At 37.7% G+C, this 23,628-nt stretch overlaps 1 protein-coding gene across 2 annotated transcripts in view; it reads left to right on the plus strand.

The window, feature by feature from the left end:
• LOC106869912 (hyaluronidase-1) overlaps window positions 1–20,631 on the plus strand; it is a 20,845-nt gene extending 214 nt beyond the window's left edge. The window contains exons 1-5 of one of the 2 annotated variants that reach the window (XM_089360895.1): window positions 1–427; window positions 5,408–5,652; window positions 16,013–16,135; window positions 19,403–19,613; window positions 20,036–20,631. The exon at window positions 1–427 is cut by the window's left edge and continues 214 nt beyond it. In XM_089360895.1, coding sequence (XP_089217021.1) covers window positions 131–427; window positions 5,408–5,652; window positions 16,013–16,135; window positions 19,403–19,613; window positions 20,036–20,473 — 1,314 coding nt within the window. In that variant the 5' untranslated portion in view covers window positions 1–130 and the 3' untranslated portion in view covers window positions 20,474–20,631. The remainder of the gene's footprint in view (window positions 428–5,407; window positions 5,653–16,012; window positions 16,136–19,402; window positions 19,614–20,035) is intronic. The other variant, XM_089360896.1, reaches the window with a different exon arrangement.
• Window positions 20,632–23,628: the final 2,997 nt, after the last annotated feature.

Here is a 23,628-nt window from a genome sequence, read left to right on the forward strand (position 1 = left end):
CACACACACACACACACACACACACACACGCACATATACATATGCACAAATAAATTTGCGCTTCTGTATAAATACATATGATTTTACATAGGCTGGCGCGAAACAAACTTGAGAAGAACTAATTCAAAATATGCTTTTTTTAAATCATTTCTTTCTATTAATAACCCTATCTATTATGTTCATGTCTCACGGAACTAGTTTACCAGAAACATTATTTGACAAAGCCTTTGCTGTTATCTGGAATGTACCAACCGAAAAATGTGAGACAAAATATGGAATTACATTTAATTTTTCTCAGTATAACATTATCGATAATACCCATGATATTTTCCAAGGTGACAAGATGGTGATTTTTTACAGCAGTCAGCTTGGATTGTATCCCTACATCACGCAGAACGGAAGTCTGATAAATGGTGGCATACCGCAGGTATATTAAGATTTATTAATATTATTTATTTCGAAGGCGGCGAGCTACAGAGTCGTTAGCACGCCGGGCGAAATGCTTAGCAGTATTTTGTCTGCCGCTACGTTCTGAGTTCAAATTCCGCCGCGGTCGACTTTGCCTTTCATCCTTTCGGGGTCGATTAAATAAGTACCAGCTACGCATTGGTGTCGGTATAATCGACTTATTCCGTTTGTCTGTCCTTGTTTTCCCCTCTGTGTATAGCCCCTTGTGGGCAGTAAAGAAATAAGAAACGTTAGAATGCCGGGTGACATGCTTAGCCGTATTTCGCTTGTCTTTACGTTCTGAGTTCAAATTCCGCCGAGGTCGATAAATTAAGTACCAGTTGCATACTGCGGTTGATTTAATCGACTGGTCCCCTTCTCCAAAATTTCAGGCCTTGTGTAGAAAAGAATTAAATTTCACCGAGGTCGATTTTGCATTTCATCCTTTGGGGGAGGGTCGAGAAATTAAGTACCAGTTGCGTACTGGTGTCGATCTAATCGACTGGTCCCCTCCCCCAAAATTTCGGGCCTTGTACCTAGAGTAGAAAAGAAGGATCTTTCTGATTTGGCGGGCGCCACTTTTTATTTGTTTTATTTAGTGTGTTTTCTACCGAAAAACTTTCAAACTTCGTATACTTGTATATTTTGTGTTATAGAACAGATAAAAATTTTTGTATTCGAAGTTATTTCATGTACAAAAATTGTAGTATTTCGGTAATTTCAACCAATCACTGACGTCTATTGAGGTGAAAACAATCACTGCTGTGACTTGTCAACAAGACGTGGTGGTGTAATGGGATCTTTTCCCTTGAATAAAATTAGTGCCGTTGTTTGTCAACAACTATCGGCGGTACTGTTATTTATGGCATCGTTCGTGCGTTTGTACTGGTTTTAGCTTTAGGGATTTAGGGTTCGGGTTATGAGTATTTTTGCCAAATTTGGTGAAAATCTGTTCAATACACCGCCACAAATTTTTCACCAAATTTGGCAAAAATACTCATAACACTAACCCCAACCCGAACCCTAAAACCCTAAAGCTAAAACCAGTACAAACGCACGAACGATGTCATAAATAACAGTACTGCCAATAGTTGTTGTTGACAAACGACGGCACTAATTTTATTCAAGAGAAATGATACCATTACACCACCATAACATCTTGTTGACACACCACAGCAGTAATTGTTTTCACCTCAATAGACGTCAGTGATTGGTTGAAATTGCCGAAATACGACAACTTTAACATGAAATAACTTTAAAAATATAAACTGTTCTCAATAACACTAAGAGTAAAAGATGTTTTATATGACACATTCTACCAGTGTCCCAAGTTTGAAAGTGTTTCGTTAAGAAAACAAGTGGCGCCCTCCAAATCAGAAAGATCCGAAAAGAATATTATTTATTCGATAAAAGCGGTGAGCTGGCAGAATCGTTAGCACGCCAAGCAAAATGCTTGGCAGCATTTCGTCCGTCTTTACGTTCTGAGTTCAAGTTCCGCCGAGGTCGACTTTGCCTTTTATCCTTTCGGGGCCAATAAATTAAGTACCAGTGAAACACTGGAATCGATGTAATCGACTTGTTCCTTCTCCTGAAATTTCAGGCCTTGTGTGATTTATTAAAAAAGGATGATTTCTTTGGTAAAGAAGTCGAGCTGGCAATGTTGTTAGCTCGCCGGGAAAAATGCATAGCAGCATTTCGTCCGTCTTTACGTTCTGAATTCAAATTCTGCTGAGGCGACTTTGCCTTTCATCCTTCGGGGTCGATCAAATAAATAGCAGTCGAGCACTTGGACCGATATAATCGACTTACAGCCTCCCCCGAAATTGCTGACTTTGTGCCAAAATTTGAAATCAATATTATTTATTTAGTTATGGTTTTACTCACATTATCAAAGCAGAATGTACTTTGTAATGAGTGATTATTTAGCAACAGAGATTATCTATCTCACTTTGAGCTTGTGTTTTATATATTAGCCTCATAGCCTCAAGTTGACCCATTCTTTGCAAGTGAAATTAGATACTTGTGAACTATCATAGTAAGATGGATTGTGTTGCTTTTTCGTGTGATGAATTTTATCTTTCATTCAACTTTACACAACATTTGGTGTTTGGGTGTATCTTTAGTGTATTTGCCCTGTTATCTCAGTTAATAATTCTGTCAGCTCGCAATAATAATAATAATAATAATAATAATAATAATAATAATAATAATAATAATAATATCCCAACACTATGGAATAACAACAGAAAAAAGATGGTATAAACACACGCCAGAAAAGGTCACAGAAAACGAGAAAGCAACCATACTCTGGGATATGCCAATACACACAGATAGAGAAATTAAGGCCAATAGACCAGATATAGTTGTCAAAGATCATGAAGAAAAAAAAATGCTTTCTAATAGATGTATCAATACCAGCAGGTGACAACGTTTCCCTAAAAGAAATGGAAAAACTTTCAAAATACAAAGACCTGGAAATAGAGGTAACTCGAATGTGGAATCTAAAAACAGAAACAATTCCTATCATAGTAGGTGCCTTAGGTATAATAAAAAATATTCAGACAAATATATAACAAAAACACCAGGACTTACAAATATATATAACATACAGAAAATTGCACTACTGGGCACTACACATATCCTACGCAAAACACTTTCAATACAGTAACCATAAGAGCATCACAGCAAACCACAGCACATACCCAAGGCACACAGAGCTGCGCTCGGTAGTGAAGTGAAAGCACGTTATAAAAATAAAACTACTGAACAATAATAATAATATTGATTTGACTCAGGTTTGTACTTATTCCTGATAGAAACTATATGGGTGGCGGATTACTACCTTAGGTATCCATAAGCTTTCAATAGTTTTTCAAGTGCTTAAACCCTCCTGATAATCTTTCCTGTTCCTAAGAGGCAAACTTTCTGTAGAAACTCTACAGGACATTCTATTCCAATGTCTTTCAACCATTTAAAAAAATCTTTACTCATAGTTCCTAATGCATCAATTATTACAAGTACAATGAATTCTTTCTTTACGACACTGGAATCAGATGGACATGAAGGATCAATTAGTAAGCAACTTCGCTTTTCTTTGTCTGTTATTGTGATGTGTGGGTTATTATTTTCCATCTTCTTATGCGTTTGAATATGAAAATTTCCATAAGATTTTACATTTCTCCTACTCCAATACTCTTTCAACTCGATGGTCTTACCATGTATTCCTAGTTTCAAATCCCTACTTCTGACAAAGCTTTTAATGCAAAACTTTCACAACTTGGTCATGCCTCCATTTTTTATATTCTTCCTGTGTCAATTGGGACATTCTACGACAGTGCGTGTTATTGCTTCAAAGAATTCCTGCAGTTCCAGGCAATGCTGATTTTTGTAGGTGTTCTACCTTCACACTTGCACCAATCTTTTTGAGCCACGATGGTAGTTGAGTGTTGATACTTCCAAGTGTGCCAATAACTATTGGTATCAAGTCTATTCTCCTCATTGACCATAACTTTCGTATTTCCCACTTCAAATCGCCATAATTGTTTGCTTTTTCTTCTTCTTTCATTTTGATCCTTTTGTCACCGGAAAATGCTATGTCGATTAGTGTTCTTTCTTTTTCATTCTCCACAAGGAGAGGCAGAAGGGCTTTAAGTTATCCAAGCAAAGTGATAGAGCTGCGAGGCATTCTCCTTTACTGCACAGAGGGTTACCTCCCGACTGATGGAATTGAAGGTATTCCTGAGGTCTAGTTTGAGGTTGACCTTTGGGTACTCAGAAGGCAAGTTGGTGAAAGCTCTAATGGCGTGAGTAGCAGCTTCACAACCTAGCTTTGTATCCATCCCTTGCTGGATAGGGGAAATTCGGCGGACATGCAGTTAGAAACCAAGGACAGACGCACTTTTGTTGCGAGCCGTCACAGAGTACGACCAACTGCTATAGGGCGAAGGTCATCATTGGGTTTGGTGAGATCAAATGTAGGGAAGAACACTGTCGGACAAGAACAAGTTTATGAACTGCGTTAGGTTCTCCAAAAGCTCAGGACCAGCATCAATCTGTCTTCCTCACCTTCAAAATAAGACAAAAGTAACGAAATGCATATAAAAAAATACGCATAAAGCAAAAATCGATTTATAAGTTTTGCTTTTACGTAAATAGTAAGGACGAGAAAAAGGCGGAAAAGAACTCTTAGTTAAAACGTTATGCATAAATTCTAATGGAACTATCCTAGTAGTTTGTTTACCCTTCTTCCAGTAACGGGATGCTAACAACTTCCAAATATATTTTCCTGCATGTGTTTTGAGGACTAAAAGTTCAATGGAATCAGAAAATTATTTTGAGAATGAGTACTTTTAAGGTGTTCGTCTTAAGGTGTTTGTAGAAAAAAAGGCCCAGTGAGTTCTGTCGATGTAGAATGACATCATGCCTATGTTCATTAAATATTTTGTTTAATTTTTCTGTTGTCCAATCAACATAAACCAAATCACGTTTGAGGTATTCAGCTGCGTACACTGAATGAGAATTGTTACAGATCTCACCTTCTGTTTAAGTCATAACATTTCTTTTAGATTATGATGGAGTTGACCAAAACAGTGCTTACTTCTGTTGCGCAATAAACAACGCTTACTTTGAAGATAAAGACATTTCATCTCTGCAGACGAAAGAAAAAGCTGTGTCCTTTCTTTTTTAAATTGGCAGGGTGTGAATGGGAGAAAATTTGGCTGCTATTTCTAGGATATCGAGTGTTCATACAGAGGCTCACTCATTGATTCGATTTACACTCAAGTAAATGAAAGCTGTATGAGAAAAAGAAATGAGAATGAAAGAGAGCAAGCATTATCATTAATGTATTATTAACATTTGTATTAATATCTATTTCTACTAATTGTATTTAACCATTAGTTTTAGATAATACTTCAGTTTCCTCGGTAATGTTTCTTAATACATTCTTTATTCTCTTTAGAGAACTAATTTGAAAAAACATTTAAAACAAGGAAAACAGAATGTGGAAGCTACGATATCTGCAATGAACTTCACCGGCCCAGCAGTTGTTGACTGGGAAAATTGGCGCCCTTTATTTAATAGGAACTTTGGTAGTAAGAGAATTTACCAATCTGCTTCTAGAAAATTGGTAAAGAGACAACATCCAACGTGGAATAGAACTCAAATAATCCGAGAAGCCAAAATTGAATTTGAGAGAGCTGCCAGGTAGTATAAATTCATATTTTCAATCTGTTTTCTTTCAGATAAATAAACTTACCAGCTTTTAAAGCTAGACGTTTATACAAAATTAATGAACAATACTGAGGTAATAGATCAAGAAAGTAATAACGGATTACATCGTCATATATAAAAAAATGACTAACAATGTTGGAGTCAGTTTTGATCCTATGTTCAGAAGGTGGGTCTGTTCATTGTATGGCAGCTTCTGTTGAGTGACCAAACCAAATGATTATGGTATCATTATGAGTTCGGTTCGCCAAAGGTGCCTGTCTCACCACTTTTCTGCTTGTTAGCTCTTAAGCCTTTGGTGCAGGGGTTTGATCACAGTTGAATATAGTGAGATATAGAGAGATTACATAACTCTATGCGAATCGATTAGAATGGTATTCGATTTCTGAATGTGGATAAAACACTTGAAGAAAGCGGGATAAACTTAGTGCTGTGTTTAGCGAAGTATTATGTTTAAGTAAGTATTACTTAAACAGTACAATATTATATGAAGGTGTGAAGCCTAGTCATTGGATGTTGCGCTCACGATCTTTAGATCGTGGTTTCGATTCCCGGACCATGCAGTGCGTTGTGCTCTTGAGCAAAATACTTCATTTCACATTGCTCTACGATTACGTTGACATATAACACGTAGCACATCATGCAGGTAATGTCGATTTGATGGATGGAATAAGCCAATGTAGATCACAAACATTTGATCACTAGAAGCAAATCATCAGTGTGGGTTCTTCTGAAAGAAATTCCAGAATCCTCCTCTGTCGTTTACAACAGGAGAGTCAACTACGTTCAAATAAACTGGATGTTTATGTAAGTTAAGTAAGTTAGAGTGTATACTCCATAGATGATGAGGTGTATCTCAAAAGATTGACAATCAAAAAAGAACTTTTGATCAAACGACCGTACTTTTATCGCTTGGAAGTTCTAGAGATCTGGACCGAGCTATCAAGGATTTTCACTGGATTTTCACCGAAGAGTAAATGCTGGGAGATATTGACCGTACTTCAAGCCTCACGGTATGTTCCAGTTAATCTGTCTTCCTTTAACTACCTGATATTATTCCCATTTGGTACAAATCATACTTATTTCCGACACATCTGACACCAAGCTAGCGACGTCTTCCATCTATGTAGATATTATATTCATGTAGTCCAGTTCGAATGGAATGACCTCCAACACAAATAACTTTGGTAACAAGGACCCAAGAACTAATACATCAGGAGAAGCAGTGAGAGGATCTAGGAACTTAAAACTAAACAGTTTCGATACATGTTGATTTAGTCTGACCACCAAAGCAGAAGTTGATGCAAAATGATGTGATCCAACTCTAAAACACATGATCGAAACCTAGGATCAGGCCAGACACCAGATAATGATATTCAATCTTCATCAGACATTGATACTGAAGTTAGGTCGGTGAATATAATGGAGACTATTGTGTATTAAGTGAGTTGGTTACAGCTGGAGCTCAGTCTTGGAGTGACGATAAAACATTTAAAGTAAGAAGGAGAAACTCAGGATTATGCTGTAAGTGGGACGATAATAGGTAAGTGGGGCATCTGGACGAGTGACTACCACAGAATGCACTTTTGATACTAACTATATCAGCAAAATTGAAATAAAGATTTCATACTCACCCGCAGTTAACTAGTTCATATGATAAGTGGAGGGCGTCAAATCTAGTCTGAGTAGAAAAGTGTGATAAAAGGAATTGAAAGTAATAGTATTTCAGCCGCCCGTCTGATATAATGTACCATACTTATTACATAATTTGCATTCCGTACTGAGAGACGATTTCTTTGTCGTCAACGAGTTGGCAGTTTCCTGAAATCCTTCTACCAGATTGGCTATAAAAAGATGCTCTCACCACACAGAAGATAGAATATGAGAATGAAATATTAGAAAAGTGACACTGTTAGATGAGTGAATGTCTGTCAAAAGTATTGATAGAATTATACAGGAGAGACTTGGTTGCGTAATGTAAATGGTTGGTTGTTGTTAGTTTAGCCTAAATCAGCACTGATGTGTAAAATCTATGATCAAAAACGTCCCAACAATGGTCGCCCCGTCTTTTTTTTTTCCAGACATCTAGAACTGCATTACCAAATGCAATTTTTCCTTATTAAAAAGCAGGGTGTAATTTGGGGGAAATTTGGCAATTATTTCTTGGCTAATCGATCAGCAAAGAAATAGTGAATGATAAACTGGTGTTATATAATAGATGATACTTTATGTTAGAAGCATAGCCAGGTAAAATATGTAGAGAATAGTGTTAACAAATTAGAAATCCGGATTTCAGGTGGGATTTCAGAGAAATCATCAAAATGATATTGTATGTTATTCAACTCAAGAAATCTCGAGAAAACCGATATTGCAATGATAGGGATCAATAAAAATAAGAATTGTGGTGACTGCATATGCTGAACTAAATGTCCGTTTTGTAATTTCATTTTTTTTTTTTTTGTGAGAGTTTTGTTGAAAAAGGAACATTGCGGGTCACGGTGGAAGGTGGAAGGTAGAAGACCTGGACGTCACGCATATAATAGCATCAACCATTTGAAGGCTGTCTGCCCACAGCAACAAAGGCTCCCGGTCAATAGCACAGCCTCAGAAACAACTGTGGTATGACGTCAGCAAATGGGGAGCTGACCACTGTCCGGAACCGTGAACTGACCGGAACGGCGAGCTGACCGGAAGAGGAAGAAGGGCAGAGGGAGCCTCGATCGGGATTTCGTGCCCTTTTCGAACGGGGTTGTTGTGAGGAGAGGACGTGCCAAGCGATCGTCTAGGTGTTGGGAGAAGCAGCTGCCATTTCTAGTGTTCTTCGGGTCGGGCCTGCCGCGAGGATCGGATACCGCAGGACAGACTCGAACAAAGGAAGGAAACCGAGGTAAGCCGATTACCTCTACTCGCACGCATACACCACAACAACTACGCTAACAACAGCAGCAAGAACAATAGAAACAATATTAGCAACTAGAAAAGTTGTGGCGGCAGCAGCACCAGCAATAACAGCAGTGACAGCAGCGTAACAATAGCAACATCAATTGCAATAGTAGAAAAGGCAGTGCAGAGCAACTCCGCAAAATGATAACAGCAAATAACAGCAACACAACCCATGAAATGGCAATTTCACCACCTCTAGTATTACTGGCCGTAGGGCTGTCGCTAATCTGCAAGTTCTCTCCTCGAGAGAGACACACTCATGCTCACTATTACACATTTACATCTTCTCGAAACAAGACTGAAGAATTTAGGGAGCTCATTGGGCAAAACGACAGCAAACCGAAACTGTTACGAATGACCTTGTGGGAGAAAAAAACTAAAAACATCTCGAAAAAATCGCTAAAAGCAAGAAAAAGAAAATTTGTCTTTAAGCCACCCCAGTACCATCGACATAAATGCGAGACAGCAAGCTCACAATAACAACAACATAATCAATATCCATGAAAAAAAAACCACCACTACAAACGAAAGCATAAACGCAAGATCAACAACAATAACAACCTCAAAAACTAAACATACAGTCAAATATACAAGCCAAATCCTTCCTCATTGATTTTATTATTGTTCAAAAAAGCAGCAACAATTTGAAGCAGGAAGCCATTGAAAAAGATTTTCTTAAATAAAAAAAAAAGATGAAAAAAACATTCATACAAAAGGTGAGACTTGTATGAATTTCTGTCAATAACTCCTCAGGACAGATTATTTATTCAAAATGACTCAAAATAATATATCAACCAATAAAAAGTATTCCTCAGACATTGGGATTTTTAGGACAAAAAAAAAGGAAGAAAGAAGAGAGGAAAACTCTAAGAAACGTCTTTTATTATTTCTTCCTCGAACAGTCTTCCTTTAAGGAAAGACTAATACCTCAGACTTCAGATAGCAAAATCTCAGAAAAATAACAATGGATGTGCCTCTGAGGGTTATTAGACTGCAAAACGGCAAATATTTTACTAAAATGTGGATATTATCCTTGTGTGGTTGGGCATTATTGTAAAATCATCCATTTCCAGCGTTTTTCGTTGCGTTTTTCTCAGAATGACATTTCCGGTTATGAGTAGCAATTTTAGGTCACGATATCTCCGAGAGTAATTGATGTAATAGGCTGAAATTTAGCATGTGTATTACTTTAATATTTGCCTAGATGCTGTTGTAATGTGATTAGGTGCACTTTATTTGTTTATGTTTTAGAGACACTTGAATTCTACTACCCAGGAATCAAAAACGCTTGAACTGCTGCATATGGCTATGAGCGACTCCACAACGAAATCGAGGCCAACTTCATCAACGTATTTGATTCAGCGTCTAGTCTGCACCCAAATATACTGGCATCCTAAGTTAGAGAATATTATCTTTGATAGTTTGGTAGAAAAATTTGCCTAAATTAAGGTCATTTTGAATTTATAATTAGGTCATAAATAGACAATATGGAAATTTGAATATTATGTCTTTTGATAGAACTAACATTGTTCTTGGTGTATGCCATATTTGGTTTGCCTGGGTCTTATTCTCGCTGAGTGAGAACATCTTCAATTTAGGAGTGTTTTCCTACGTCTTAGGTGTTAGTCTTGCCTTAGGGATCACCAGTCTTTCTCTAAGGTCAAGGTGAGTGACCTTTCCTCCATTTTTCTTTCCCGACGGACATGGCTACGCTTAGAGTGGGTTATATAAATATATATGGCTTGGGGTCGGATTGGAGATAGAGTATCGTACTGACTTCAAAATCATTAGGTATCGATGAAACAAGGCTCTCTGGAGCACCCGCACGCACTCGTGTCCATTTTCGATGAGTACGAGGAGTACTTATCTCATAGTCTGTCATTTTAGGGTGGAGGCGTTATTCCAGAAATCAAAATTTTTTACATACGTTTGTTGTCGATGTTTTTGTTGTTGTTTCCTTCGTTTCCACGTTTTCTATATAACCCTGGCCTGCACCTCAATCCTTTTTATCAACCTTTGTGGTTAATAAAGAAATTATTATTATTATCATTATTCAGTATCCCATATCTAGTGAGCAACTTCCTTGTCTTTCTGCCTAAGGTGTTTAGTTCGTCTATTGTCCATGCGATTACCTCTGCTCCATATTTAAGGAGTGAAACCGCCCAGGTGTTGATAGCTTCAGTTTTATTCCGTCCGTTTAATTTCGACTTAAGGATCAATCTCAGTCTGCGCAAGTACTCCACCTTAGAGTTTTCTGTCATTTCTTTCTCCATCAATTTATCCATTTCCAAAATCCCCAAGTACTTATAGCCCGTCTCTTCAATCTGTTTTATAACCTCCCCCGACGGTATCGTTAGCCCATCCATACATTTGATTTTACCTCTCTTCAAGATTAACACCACTCTTTCTCAGTCCGAACTCCACTCTGATATCAGCACTGAAGGTATACACCGTATCAACGAGGGAACTGACTTGGGCTTGATCTTTACCATAAAGTTTGAGGTCATCCATGAATAACAAATGGTTGACTTTTTGCTGGCGACTTTTGAATACATACCCAGCTTTTGCTTTCCTGAGAATCAGTGTTAGTGGTCTCATGCACACTAAAGAGATCAGTGGGGACAGGCAGTCCCCTTGGAAGATGCCCATCCTAATTTCTACTGTCCCTAAACTTCTTCCGTATGCTGTCAGGTCCGTCCTTCAATTCGCCATACTTTTTCCAAGCAATCGCTTAACATTCAATGCAATATCAAATAGGTTCATACACTCCATAATCCAAGAATGTGGGATCATATCGTACGCCTTACGATAGTCGATCCATGACATGGCTAAGTTACTTTTTCTCCTCTTGCAGTCTCTAAGTACAGTTTTGTCTATCAGGAGTTGATCCCTGGTACCTGTGCACTTACGTTTGCAACCCTTCTGCTCATGTGGCAGGAATCCATTTTTTTCCAGATGTTCGTTCATTGACTCTGCGAGTATTCCAGTTAATAACTTCCACATAAGTGGCAAACAGGATATCGACCTGTAATTGTCTACCATATTGCCTTTTTCAATGTTTTTCAGGCACAGCTCTGTCCTACCCAATGTCAACCACTCGGGTGTTATTTGGTCGGCATTTAACAAGGTGTTTGAGTTGCGCAGCTATTCGCGCATCACCAAATATTTTGATCTAGTAGCCTTGAACTCCATCTGGTCCCAGGGCCTTCCAGTTGTTCATTTGATTGCTGATTTCCCTCACTTCCCTAACCGAAATGACTAGTTCTGCCTGTTTTGGACAGACTACTGTTTGTTTCAGTTCTTGCAACCATTCAGCGTCCTTCTTGTGCTCCTTGTCTTTGCTCCAGATGTCACTCCAAAATCTTTGACTTTCGATGTTATCTGGTATCAACTTTTCATCTGTACACTCTCCATTTATAGAATCTTTTCTGATCTACTCTGAATAACCTATTCTTGTGGTAACCCTTCATTCTTTGGTCATATCTTACCATCTTTGCTTTCTTTGCAACGAGGCACTGTTTCAGTTCCTCCACTACTACTTTCAGGCCCTTTCTTTCAATGTTATACTTCCTTTTCAGCGCCCTGTATTTTTGTTCGCTTTTAAGCTCCCCTTTTTCTTTTCGGTCCAACACAGAGATTTCCTTCGAGGGCATGTCTAACCCTGCCTGGATTCTTCTTTTCCACCATGGATCTTTTCTTTTGTTACTCCCATTATGTTTATTTTTCTTGACATCAACACCCACGTTTTCTGCTACAACAATATTTGCTGCTTTGATCAATTTATTTGTTTCTGTGATGTTGTTTGTTCTAATGCATTTCAGAATTTTATTGACATTTTTCGTTTCTTGGTTCAATTTCAATCGATCAAGCTTTTTAAGGTTGCAAATAATGTCGCTATCGTTCTCCTGTAGTCTTGCCTTTATTCTGTCGTAGATTGCCTTTTGTCCATCTGTCATGTCGCCATTAGTTTTATTGTCTTCTTTTAGATCATCTATATTCATTTCATTAAGTAAACTACCAATGCTCCTTTCCTGTGCTATGGGATTACTCTTATTAGTAAGAACTGTATTTTCTTTGTTATCTCTGCTGCTATTTTCCATGATTCGTGTTTTGATAGCTTCGAGCTCTACTTCTGAGAACCAACAATGTTTCCTTATTACTCTAGCTTGATCACATAGTCTCTGTTCCGTGAGTTGAAACAATCCCTTTTCTCTCCAGTGATCATACATACGTTGTCGGTAACCCCTAATTGAGCACCATTTTCATCTACCGGGCTGCTCAGGTAGTAACACTCCATGACCACAGCATTAATTTGCTCGCTCCATCTACGCCGTGTGTGGTGGTCCCTTTCTGGATATCGACAGGCTGGAGCCGGACCAGAATCTCTGAGCCTGCCGGGCGTAACACTGTCACTATCATTGGATTCAGTTTCATTACCACCGTTATTCACAACATTTTGTTTTTTCATTGTCACTCATATGAGGTAGCGATAATCAGGTTGCGCAATCACAAGTATTTTTATTGTGGCACCATCACTAGATGTATCATTAATCAGCTCATGAGGAGGAGGATATTATTATTATTATTATTATTATTATTATTATTATTATTATTATTATTATTATTATGTGAGAGAGCAGTGCATGCAATCAAAGTGACACTGGGGTAGAAATATTCAAAGCCTAATATACCCATCATGACTACCTGTCTAATAAGGGTACACCAGGCACATGCATCACAACCATGTGTGCGCGACATGGTGATCTCATATCAAGATAAACAGCGCATGACCTTGCAGGTGGGGCTCAGTTAGAATTTTCTTCAGGTTGAGTAGCCCATCCCGCTCAAAAGGTCTCTGAATAAGGGTTGTTTAAGGGATGTTGAGGAAAACATCCTTGTTTCCAAAGGTGAATTATCCAAACCCCAAAGAATTCCTCTCAGCATATGGCTATGATGCTCCCCCATATACTTCTGCTCGTGGTCAGAGATGTACGTATCGTCAGCCACTAAAAAGACATGCTCAACTGGTTATGGTCAAACAACTGACAAGCATATCTGTGGTACTGAGCAAAATATTTGCTGTAGCCCATGTTTTATACCAAGACAAAACAATATACATGATAACACTTCCAATCAGTTAAGATAAGAAGCCATGAAAGCCACTGCCTGATACTGCATCAGGGCAATTATTATTATTATTATTATTATTATTATTATTATTATTATTATTATTATTATTATTATTATTATTATCATTATTATCATTATTATTATTATTATTATTATTATTATTGTTCAGTAGTTTTATTTTTATAACGTGCTTTCACTTCACTACCGAGCGCAGCTCTGTGCGCCTTGGGTATGTGCTGTGGATTGCTGTGGTGCTCTTATGTTTACTGTATTGAAAGTGTTTTGCGTAGAATGTGTGCAGTACCCAGTAGTGCAATTTTCTGTATGTTATATATATTTGTAAGTCCTGGTGCTTTTGTTATGTATTTGTCTGAATATTTTTTATTATACCTAAGGCACCTACTATGATAGGAATTGTTTCTGTTTTTAGATTCCACATTCGAGTTATCTCTATTTCCAGGTCTTTGTATTTTGAAAGTTTTTCCATTTCTTTTAGAGAAACGTTGTCATCTGCTGGTATTGATACATCAATTAAAAAGCATTTTTTTTCTTCATGATCTTTGACAACTATATCTGGTCTATTTGCCTTAATTTCTCTATCTGTGTGTATTGGCATATCCCAGAGTATGGTTGCTTTCTCGTTTTCTGTGACCTTTTCTGGCGTGTGTTTATACCATCTTTTTTCTGTTGTTATTCCATAGTGTTGGCATAGCTTCCAGTGTATATAGGTCCCAGCTCTGTCATGTCTGTGAATATATTCCTTCTCAGCCAGGACTGGGCAGCCAGAGATAATATGATTTATTATGTGTTTTTGGTAATTTCTGGTGGGGAGGCTTTGGTCTTGTGCAGCAATTAAAAATCCTTCAGTCTCTGCTTTGAGTCCTGAGCTTCTCAACCATTGCTGGGATTTTTCTCTGTCTATTTCTGTTGCATTTAGTTTAGCCCAGTATTTACCATGTAGGGGCTTTTCTTGCCATCGTTTTATCATGGTCCGTTGCTGTTCTAGTTTTAGTTTGGATTTCATTTGTTTTATAGCTTTTGTTGTTGTTTCTTCTTCTTCTTCTTCTTCTTCTTCTTCTTCTTCTTCTTCTTCTTCTTCTTCTTCTTCTTCGAATTTGTTAGGTAGATTGATTTCTTGTTTGTATTTGTCAGCTTCCTTAAATACTGAAAACAGTTTTTTGTTTTACTCGTGTTTTGTGGCTATTTGTATTAGTTTTCCTTGCTTCTGGAGTAGGTATTTTTGCAGTCCTATGGTGGTTATTTTATAATAGTTTTCTAGCTGTATAAGACCCTTGCCACCTTCTGTGCGTTGTATATATAGCCTTTCTATGTCAGATTTTGGGTGGTGCATCCTATATCCTGTCATTATTTTTCTTGTTTTCCTGTCTATTTTAGATAGTTCGTTTAGTGTCCAGTTAAGGATGTTGTAGCTGTAGCTTATAACTGGGACAGCTAAAGTGTTGATACCCATTATCTTGTTTTTAGCATTGAGCTCTGTTTTAGTATTGATCTAACTCGTCTATAGTACTCTTTCTTTATTTTTTCTTTCATTTGTGTATGTTGTATCCTATCTAGTTCATTGACTCCTAAATACTTGTATGGTTGGCTTTCGTCTAGTTCTCTTATTTCATTGGCTTTATCTAGTGTTATATTGCTACTTTTAACTAATTTTCCTCTTTTCAGGGTTGCTTTGGCACATTTTTCTAATCCGAATTTCATATCTATTTCCTTGGTAAAGCCGTGTACTGTCTGTAGTAGTGTTTCTAGCTCTTTGTCGTTTTTAGCATATAATTTTAGGTCATCCATATATAGAAAGTGGCTGACTGTTTTTCCGTAGCATTTGTAACCGCATCCAGTTCTATTTAGCAATTCAGTTAAAGGTGTGAGAGCCAGGCAGAACAGGAGTGGAGAGAGCGTGTCTCCCTGGAATATTCCTCTTCTAATGGGGATGGCTTTCGTTTTCACAAGTCCCTCTTTTGTTTGGAGCTGTAGCACTGTCTGCCATTTGTTCATTGAGTGCCCTATGTATTTAATAATAATCGGTGCCACCTTGTTTATGGCTAGTGTTTCCAGAATCCACGTGTGGGGAACACTGTCGAAAGCCTTTTGGTAGTCCACCCAGGCCATACTGAGGCCTTTCTTCTTTCTGCGGCTGTCTTCAGTTATGGCTTCATTAGTAGTAGTAGTAGTAGTAGTAGTAGTAGTAGTAGTAGTAGTAGTAGTAGTAGTAGTAGTAAAAATTATCCATTTGGTTTCGTTTTAGAGAAATGATGGAATCTACTTTAAATTTGGGTGAAAAATTACGAAATGAAGCAAGATGGGGATTTTATGGTTTCCCCAGAATCTACAGAAAACACCTGAACAAAACCAGAATCGGCAACGACAGGTGAGTATGATTTACTTGTATACTTCTTACATTCTGTTTACCACAAAATAAAAGCTCATGGCGAGTAAATAACGACACCTCGATATGGTGAAATGATTGTTAAACCTACTTCGAATCGCACTCTAACATGTGAAAAATAGATGGACACATTAGCTAGGTCAGTCTTCGATATACTAAAATGTCGAGATAACCAAACTTGGGACTTCTTAATCATAGGCCAGTTCTATTAGTGCTGAACAGACTAAAAGAGTTCCATCTAGTCCATCCTTTGTGGGGTCGAGTAGAGGGGGTGGATGAAATTATCCAAGACTACATTAGCTATAGAAAAAGGGACAGGTATCTGATACTTCTAACAAGCTGAGTTACTCCCTCGTTGTATCACTTACTTTCATTTAATCGAAAAAAATAACATAAGTTATCTCCCTTGCAAATTTACTTTTATTTATTTATTTACAATTCGAACGTGTCAGACATATTAACCATTCGAAAGCACACGAAAAAGCTGTCAACTTCACTTCACCATTTTATTTTTTCATTGCACCAATTGTGACCTGGTCACAGCAATTTACATACATACATATACGCACATACACAAATACATACACGCACATACACACATACATACACGCACATACATACATACATACCTACATACATACATACATATTTACACACATACATATGTAAGGATAAATAAGCTCAAGAATTGCTTATCCATGAGTGTTATCTATAAGTAGCACTCAGCCGTGACAAAGCTTGATAACACTCATACAAACATACATACTTACATACACACACAAAATACCCTGTTGATGTTGAATTCCCAGTGAAGGAGCCTTGGATCTAGGTTACAGACCGACTCTTTCTCTATTGGCAAGAATTCTTGAAATAAAACTGAATATTGACATACATACTTGCATGTATGTATGCATATATCTTAATAGTAAAGTTAGCAATAAAGTAATAATCCACGAGTTACCTCCCATCCAACAGAGAAGTTAGCAAGCTTTTATTCATTCATTCATTTAGTTTACAACTGAAGATGCGAGCAGTTACCATTATTTCGAAATACAAATGGAAACAATTTCACAGAGCATTGTTTTTTTTCCCTCAATTTACTTATTTACCTATTTTGTTATTTGGTTATTTAATCATTCAACGCCATAGTTATGAAGGTGGATCATAGAAATATGCAAAATGTGAAACAAGAAAGACGTGGTTGTATGCGCCGGCGTGGCTGTGTGATAAGAAACGTGTTTCCTAACGACATGGTTTGGGGTTCAGTCTCATTGCGTGGCGCCTTGGGCAAGTGTCTTCTACTATAGCCTCGGGCTGACCAAGGCTGGCCTTGTGTGTAGTTTTGGTAGACGGAAACTGAAAGAAGCCCGTCATATATATATATATATATATATATATATACACACACAGGGTGTCCCAGAATTATGGCAACAAACTTATTTTATTTTCGTCAAAGCAAAATATTGTTATATTTCGGGTCCGTGCGTTGCAATGCAATGGTAAAGGAAACGCAATTATGACACTACCACATTTATTCGATATGACCACCAAGTTAGGTGCGAATGCTTCATACGCTGCACGCAGCTGTTCTTGCGGTATCGAAGCCCACTCCCGCCGCAGTTTTGCCTTCAGAGCGTCGAGTGAATCATGAGGAGTGCTCGAGACCCTCGTCTCCAAAATGGACCAAACAGAAAATTCCAACGGGTTGAGATCGGGGCTTCTTCAGGGTCATACATCCTTGCCTATGAACGGCAAAATGTTTTTTTCTGAATCAAGTGTTGTGTCTGTTTAGAGATGTGGAATGGTGCCGAGTCTTGTTGGAGGCTTCAAGTGCTCGTTCGCCCATTGAATCATTGAATTGTTCGCCCATTGAATCATTGAATCGTTCGCCCATTGAATCATTGAATCGTTCGCCCATTGAATCAGTTCAGCTTCCAGAATTTCGCTAATGTATCACTGGGTGTTAATTTTAACACTCGAGGCCACAAAAACTAGGTGAGACCTTGCAGTGGCTCTCACAGCCGCCCAAACCATAACTGACTGTGGACTTTAACGTTGATTTACCAGTCGATTTACCCTTCGACGGAACCAGGTGCACTTTTTGATATCTCTTTCGAATGTATGTGATACATCATTGTTCATCATTCTGAACATCGATGTATCGAGTGCTGAAGAAGAATCTCAGGCCCCACCATTTACTGTCTGTTCGATGTCAAATTTCTTTTCATCAGTGAACACAAGGTTGGGCAGCGTACCTTCAGCAATCTGACGCAGGATAAGACAACTTCTCTCCAGTCTCATGACCTTATAAACTTGCTTGAGTTCATGACGACGGATAATCTTGTAATGGTGGGGCCTGAGATTCTTCTTCAGCACTCGATACATCGATGTTCAGTTTATTTTTGCTGTGGCAGCCAGTTTTCTGACAGAACGGCGAGGATTTTGCCGTATCTTTTCTTTGGTACTTTTGATAAGCTGAGAGATCCGCACATTTCTTTTTCGGCCACGTCCAGGTCGACCAGTCTCTTCAAATTTCTTGACAATTTTTCAGACTGTTGTTCGGTTGATTTTAAGCTTTTATGCTATAGCTGTATTACTTTCGCCTCCTTTCATTGTATTTTGGCCTATAGCCATTATCTAATTTATAAATCTGAATTTATTTAGTCCGAAGCAAAAAGAACACACACTAAACTTTTATAATGATGTATAATTTTCCTATCTTATCACATTCATTGATAGTTATTAAAGGCCAAAACTTCGGTTGCTTTAATTTCGGGACACCCTGTGTGTGTGTGTGTGTGTGTGTGTGTGTGTGTGTGTGTGTGTGTGTGTGTGTGTGTGTGTGTGTGTGTGTGATTAGAACAAGGGGCTCTGCAGTTTATGATAAAAAATAAGGAAAATATATTTGTAATTTACAGTATTTGATGGCATATGAAACGTTTTTTTTTTCCAAAGAAATATCTTAAAAAACAAAATCACACACACACACACACACACACACACACACACACACACATATATACGACGGGCTTCTTTCAGTTTTCGTCTACCGATTCCACTCACAAGGCTTCGGTCGGCCCGAGGCTATAGTAGAAGACACTTGCCAAAGGTGCCAAGCAGTGGGACTGAGCCCGGAACCATGTGGTTAGGAAACAAATTTCTTACCACAAAGTCACACCGGTATAAAAATTCTGATCTTTATTTCCCCCATAATGTAGTGAAATGCTTTATTCATTCGTGTTTTTACAGGCTTGGCTGGTTATTTTCTTCAAGTACTGGATTATATCCATCAATCTATCTGCATTTTAGAAACGAGTCTTGGCAGAAGAAATACAATTTTGTTGTAAATACTTTAAACGAAGCCTTTCGAATATATGACAAATTTTGTTTACGAAATAAAACAATCGTGGTGCCCTATGCCAGATTTCGATACACGAATCCTGAAATCTTTTACGTGAAGGTTCGTATATTTTCCTAACTTCTTTCATTTTTGCATCTATCTTTTTTCTTTCTGTTTTCATTATCCGCTTATTTCTGTCTTCCTTTTTATATTTTTGCACGCTCAGAATTACTGAAGCATGGAATAAACTACCTGCATCAGTTGTTAGCTGTCGAGACACTACATCCTTCAAAACTTTCATGCCTCCTGAAATTCGCCAACAGTACACCAGAAGTTCCCCTCACCTCCCCCATTTTTCTTTCTGCCGACGTATTCACTGCTCACTTCCTGTGCATATTCTATGTACTGTTCACGCAGTTTTTGGTCCTTTTTTTCTGAAGAGTCGTAGTGAACCTGTGCACTGTATACAATAAGTTCTTTATTATATTATTATATTCTTGTTTGTTTGCTTTTGTATATACTATATTTTTCTTTTATTCCAGAATGAACTAATGCTTTCCTTACTACTACCAGCTACAGTAGGCAGCGCCGGTGTTGTTCTTTGGGACAGTTCATTAGATTTTAGAAACCGAAGACATTGTCACCTTATGAAAAACTATCTAACCACAACCCTGGGCCCTTTTGTTAAAACGTTGACCGAAACTTTCGAATTTTGCAGCGAGCGTATGTGTAACAGTAATGGTCGCTGCGTGCGGTCATGGGAGACAACCAATGGCAGGTTTCAGGATGCAAGGAAGATAAATACCATAGGCTACAAGAAGAAACTTTTTGAGAGGCAAGAATTTAAAATTCTCCTCAGACTGATGAACAATGATGTATCACATACATTCGAAAGAGATATCAAAAAAGCGTTTGTCTGTAAATGTTACTCAGGGTGGAAAGGGAAACATTGTCAATTCCACCGACGTTCATTTCAATAGATTTTAAATCTCAATAGAGTTCTCTTGCTTTTATGGCAGTAGTGTAGTGCATACATTGAAATTTAACTAAAAATATATACGTATCTATCTATCTATCTATTTGATTGTTTTGCTCGTCACATCTTTAATAAAGTGATAATAATTTTTTTTTAAAAGGCTAATATTTTCTGAATGAATTATTGTAAACTATATAATTAAAGCATAAATATTTAAAGTTTCATATAAGAGTTCTCTCTGAAAATGATGACTTTGGAATTTAATATGAAAAAAAAAAAACATACAGAGAGAGTTTATTATGATTTCCGTGCTGGCTTCTATGAATCTGTTTTTCTTCCCAACCAACACTTGAAGTTGTTCTAAGACTAACATCTTGGTCTGGTAGTCCTTGAAGAAAACATCAAGAGTTTTGTGGAAACATCTTTGACGATTTCCTCTTTATGTGTCTTTGTGTAAGTCTATGTATCACATTCATACAATTCATAAAAACAGCAACATGAAATAGAATCCAGGGTTTTGATCAGATCAGTAGAATAACTGGGTCACTTACAAATACATATCTTGTTTGGTTGAAAGATAACAACTAAAATGTAACAAATAGTGATCAAAAATAGACTGACTAAACGATTACAGTGTGTATCAGAATTTGCATTTATTTATTTATTTATTGTCTTTGGCCAGTAAGTGCTATTTTCTATTTGCTTCTATCGAGAAATCAAAAGAAATGACTACTATTCCCTTCAAACATTGCTTTTGTGACCTGAATATCAATATTTTAAACTGACCTATATTCCATCACATTTCTGACATATTCAGCACTGAGCTGCTGAAGCAGAAATATCATTATAACAAATATTCTACTCAATACCACAGATTTGCTTGTCAGTTGCTTGACCTTAACCACTTGAATACGTCCCTTAGTGGCTAGCAATATGTGCATGTCTGATCATGAAAAGAGCCATGTGATGATAGGGATACTTTGGGGTTTGAATAAATGTAACGAAAGCAAAGTTTGAAGGAAATAGCTGTTTTTCACACTTTCTAGAGGTAAGCAAATAGGAAATAACTGTTGCTACCCAGGGACAAGAATTGTGCGACACACTGTGTTGTAAGATGTTAACTGAGAAGGGAATATTGGACTGAAAGCTTTGTGTCTCTACTCTCTTGAACGCTGAAGTGAGAGATATATATAATATCATAGACGTATGGAAGATCCCAAAGGGGCATGTTCCAAACTTCGGCATTAGAGAGAATTCTAATGCACAAACTGTTAGATACTGTCAGTTTCCAAATATATTGGCGAAAGCATGGCTGTGTGGTCAGAAGTTTGCTTCCTAACCAGATGGTTTTAGGTTTAGTCCTACTCCGTGGTACCTTCGGCAAGTGTCGTGTGTGTGTGTGTGTGTGCGCGCGCGCGCGCGTTCACGCACGTGTGTGTGTTTGTCCATCACCGCCCCACTGCTTGACCACGAGTGTTGGTGTGTTTATGTCCCTGTAACTTGGAGGTTCGGGGGAAAAAAAGACCAGGCTCTAAATAAAAATGAATAAAATAAGTACTGGAGGTCGATTCGCATGACTAAAGTTCTTCAAAGCAGTGCCCCAGCATGACCACCATCAAAATAACTGAAACAAGTGAAAAGATTTTAAAAAAAGAAAAGAAAAAAGATACTACTTTTGAAATCATGAGCAAAAATAATTTACTGGACCAGTCTGATATTCAGAAGTTCTCAATTGTTTCAACCACCTCCCAAAGAAATCATAAATTTAAAACCGACTTCTACTAAATCCATCAGAAAAAAAACATTGGATAAACTCCTACCGACAATACTGGACCAGCTAACAACTTAAGTTTACACAGGATAGATCAGTTGCTAAAGACTCCATTTCTCTTTCTTCCTTCCTTCCTTCCTCCCCCCCCTCTCTCTCCTTCTCTCTTTCTCTCTGTGAGGATCTAGTTATGCTTGTATGTATGTGTAATGTCTCTTTCTCTCCCTCACTCTGTCTGTATGTGTAGATTTCTGCGTGTGTGTACATGCGTATATTTGCTTTCAGTACTCAAACGTACGGTCTCGAAAAGAAGCTGAATATCTTGTCAGCTGTGCCAAATCGTTTCATTCCGGTAAAGAATGCATCAGACCGAAAGGAACAAAGAGGTAGGGAACAGCAAAGAAAAGAAATTCAGACGCAAACTGCAGAAATGTGTTGGGAGCCACTTAGCGTGATTTGAATGCTGGTTTTAAAACTAGAAAAAGCAGAATTTATAATTAGGTTAGGGTCTCACATATGTAATATAATGAGTTGATAAACTACTACGGTTTTCTAAGCAAACAGTAGATAAAAATTCCGTTTAAGAGAATTGCAAAATCTAAAATGAAGCAAGGGAGATAACTACAGTTATCAGCTGGCTGGAAATTTTAGACAGAAAATACAAACTGGGATAGGCGGACGGTCACTTTAGCGAGGCATATACTAACCTCACTGGCAAGACAATCAGTGATCAATATAAAAAGAAAAAGAAGGAATATAGCAACCTTGATTATGAATATCAAAAGAATATGACCGAAAGGAAACGAGCTTAAAGAAGCATTGTGTACACTAAATACAAATATTGCAGCTACCCAGGATGGGAGATGTTCTGCATAACCCTGCACAGTAGAGTACAGTATTTTCTATTTTAGGACATAAAGTACAGTACAGATGCTTCAGAAATATAACATTGTTAATACTTCATTCTGAAGATTAGAATCCCTCTTAGGGGTCAGCAATAATTCTGATCAGGTTCTGATTCTTAACTTACAAGATCAGGTGTTGTTTCTCTACAAGGCTCAAATGTGATTCATGTCATCACATCAGAGTACAGTTTATATATCTGAAATAATGTTGCTGCTTCCCACATAAACATTTGGCCCATAACCAACCAAAAATAAGGTACATCCACCCTCAAACAGTTTCTTTTCTTTGCTTCCCTTTTCTACTTCTATAAGGCATCTACATTTCTGAATCTAACGATTCTCTAATACACTTGTCTCCTTTCCCTTTCTCCTCATCTTAAATATTACAGTAGTGCGTCTTCCTCTTTCCTTCCACATCCAGTTTTTTTCTTCTTTTTGTCTTGTAGACATTGATGCAAACAGATATAAAATTAATTTCCATGACAT

The sequence above is a fragment of the Octopus bimaculoides genome, chromosome 12 (assembly GCF_046866305.1).
Source record: "Octopus bimaculoides isolate indiv1 chromosome 12, ASM4686630v1, whole genome shotgun sequence".
Taxonomy (NCBI): domain Eukaryota; kingdom Metazoa; phylum Mollusca; class Cephalopoda; order Octopoda; family Octopodidae; genus Octopus; species Octopus bimaculoides.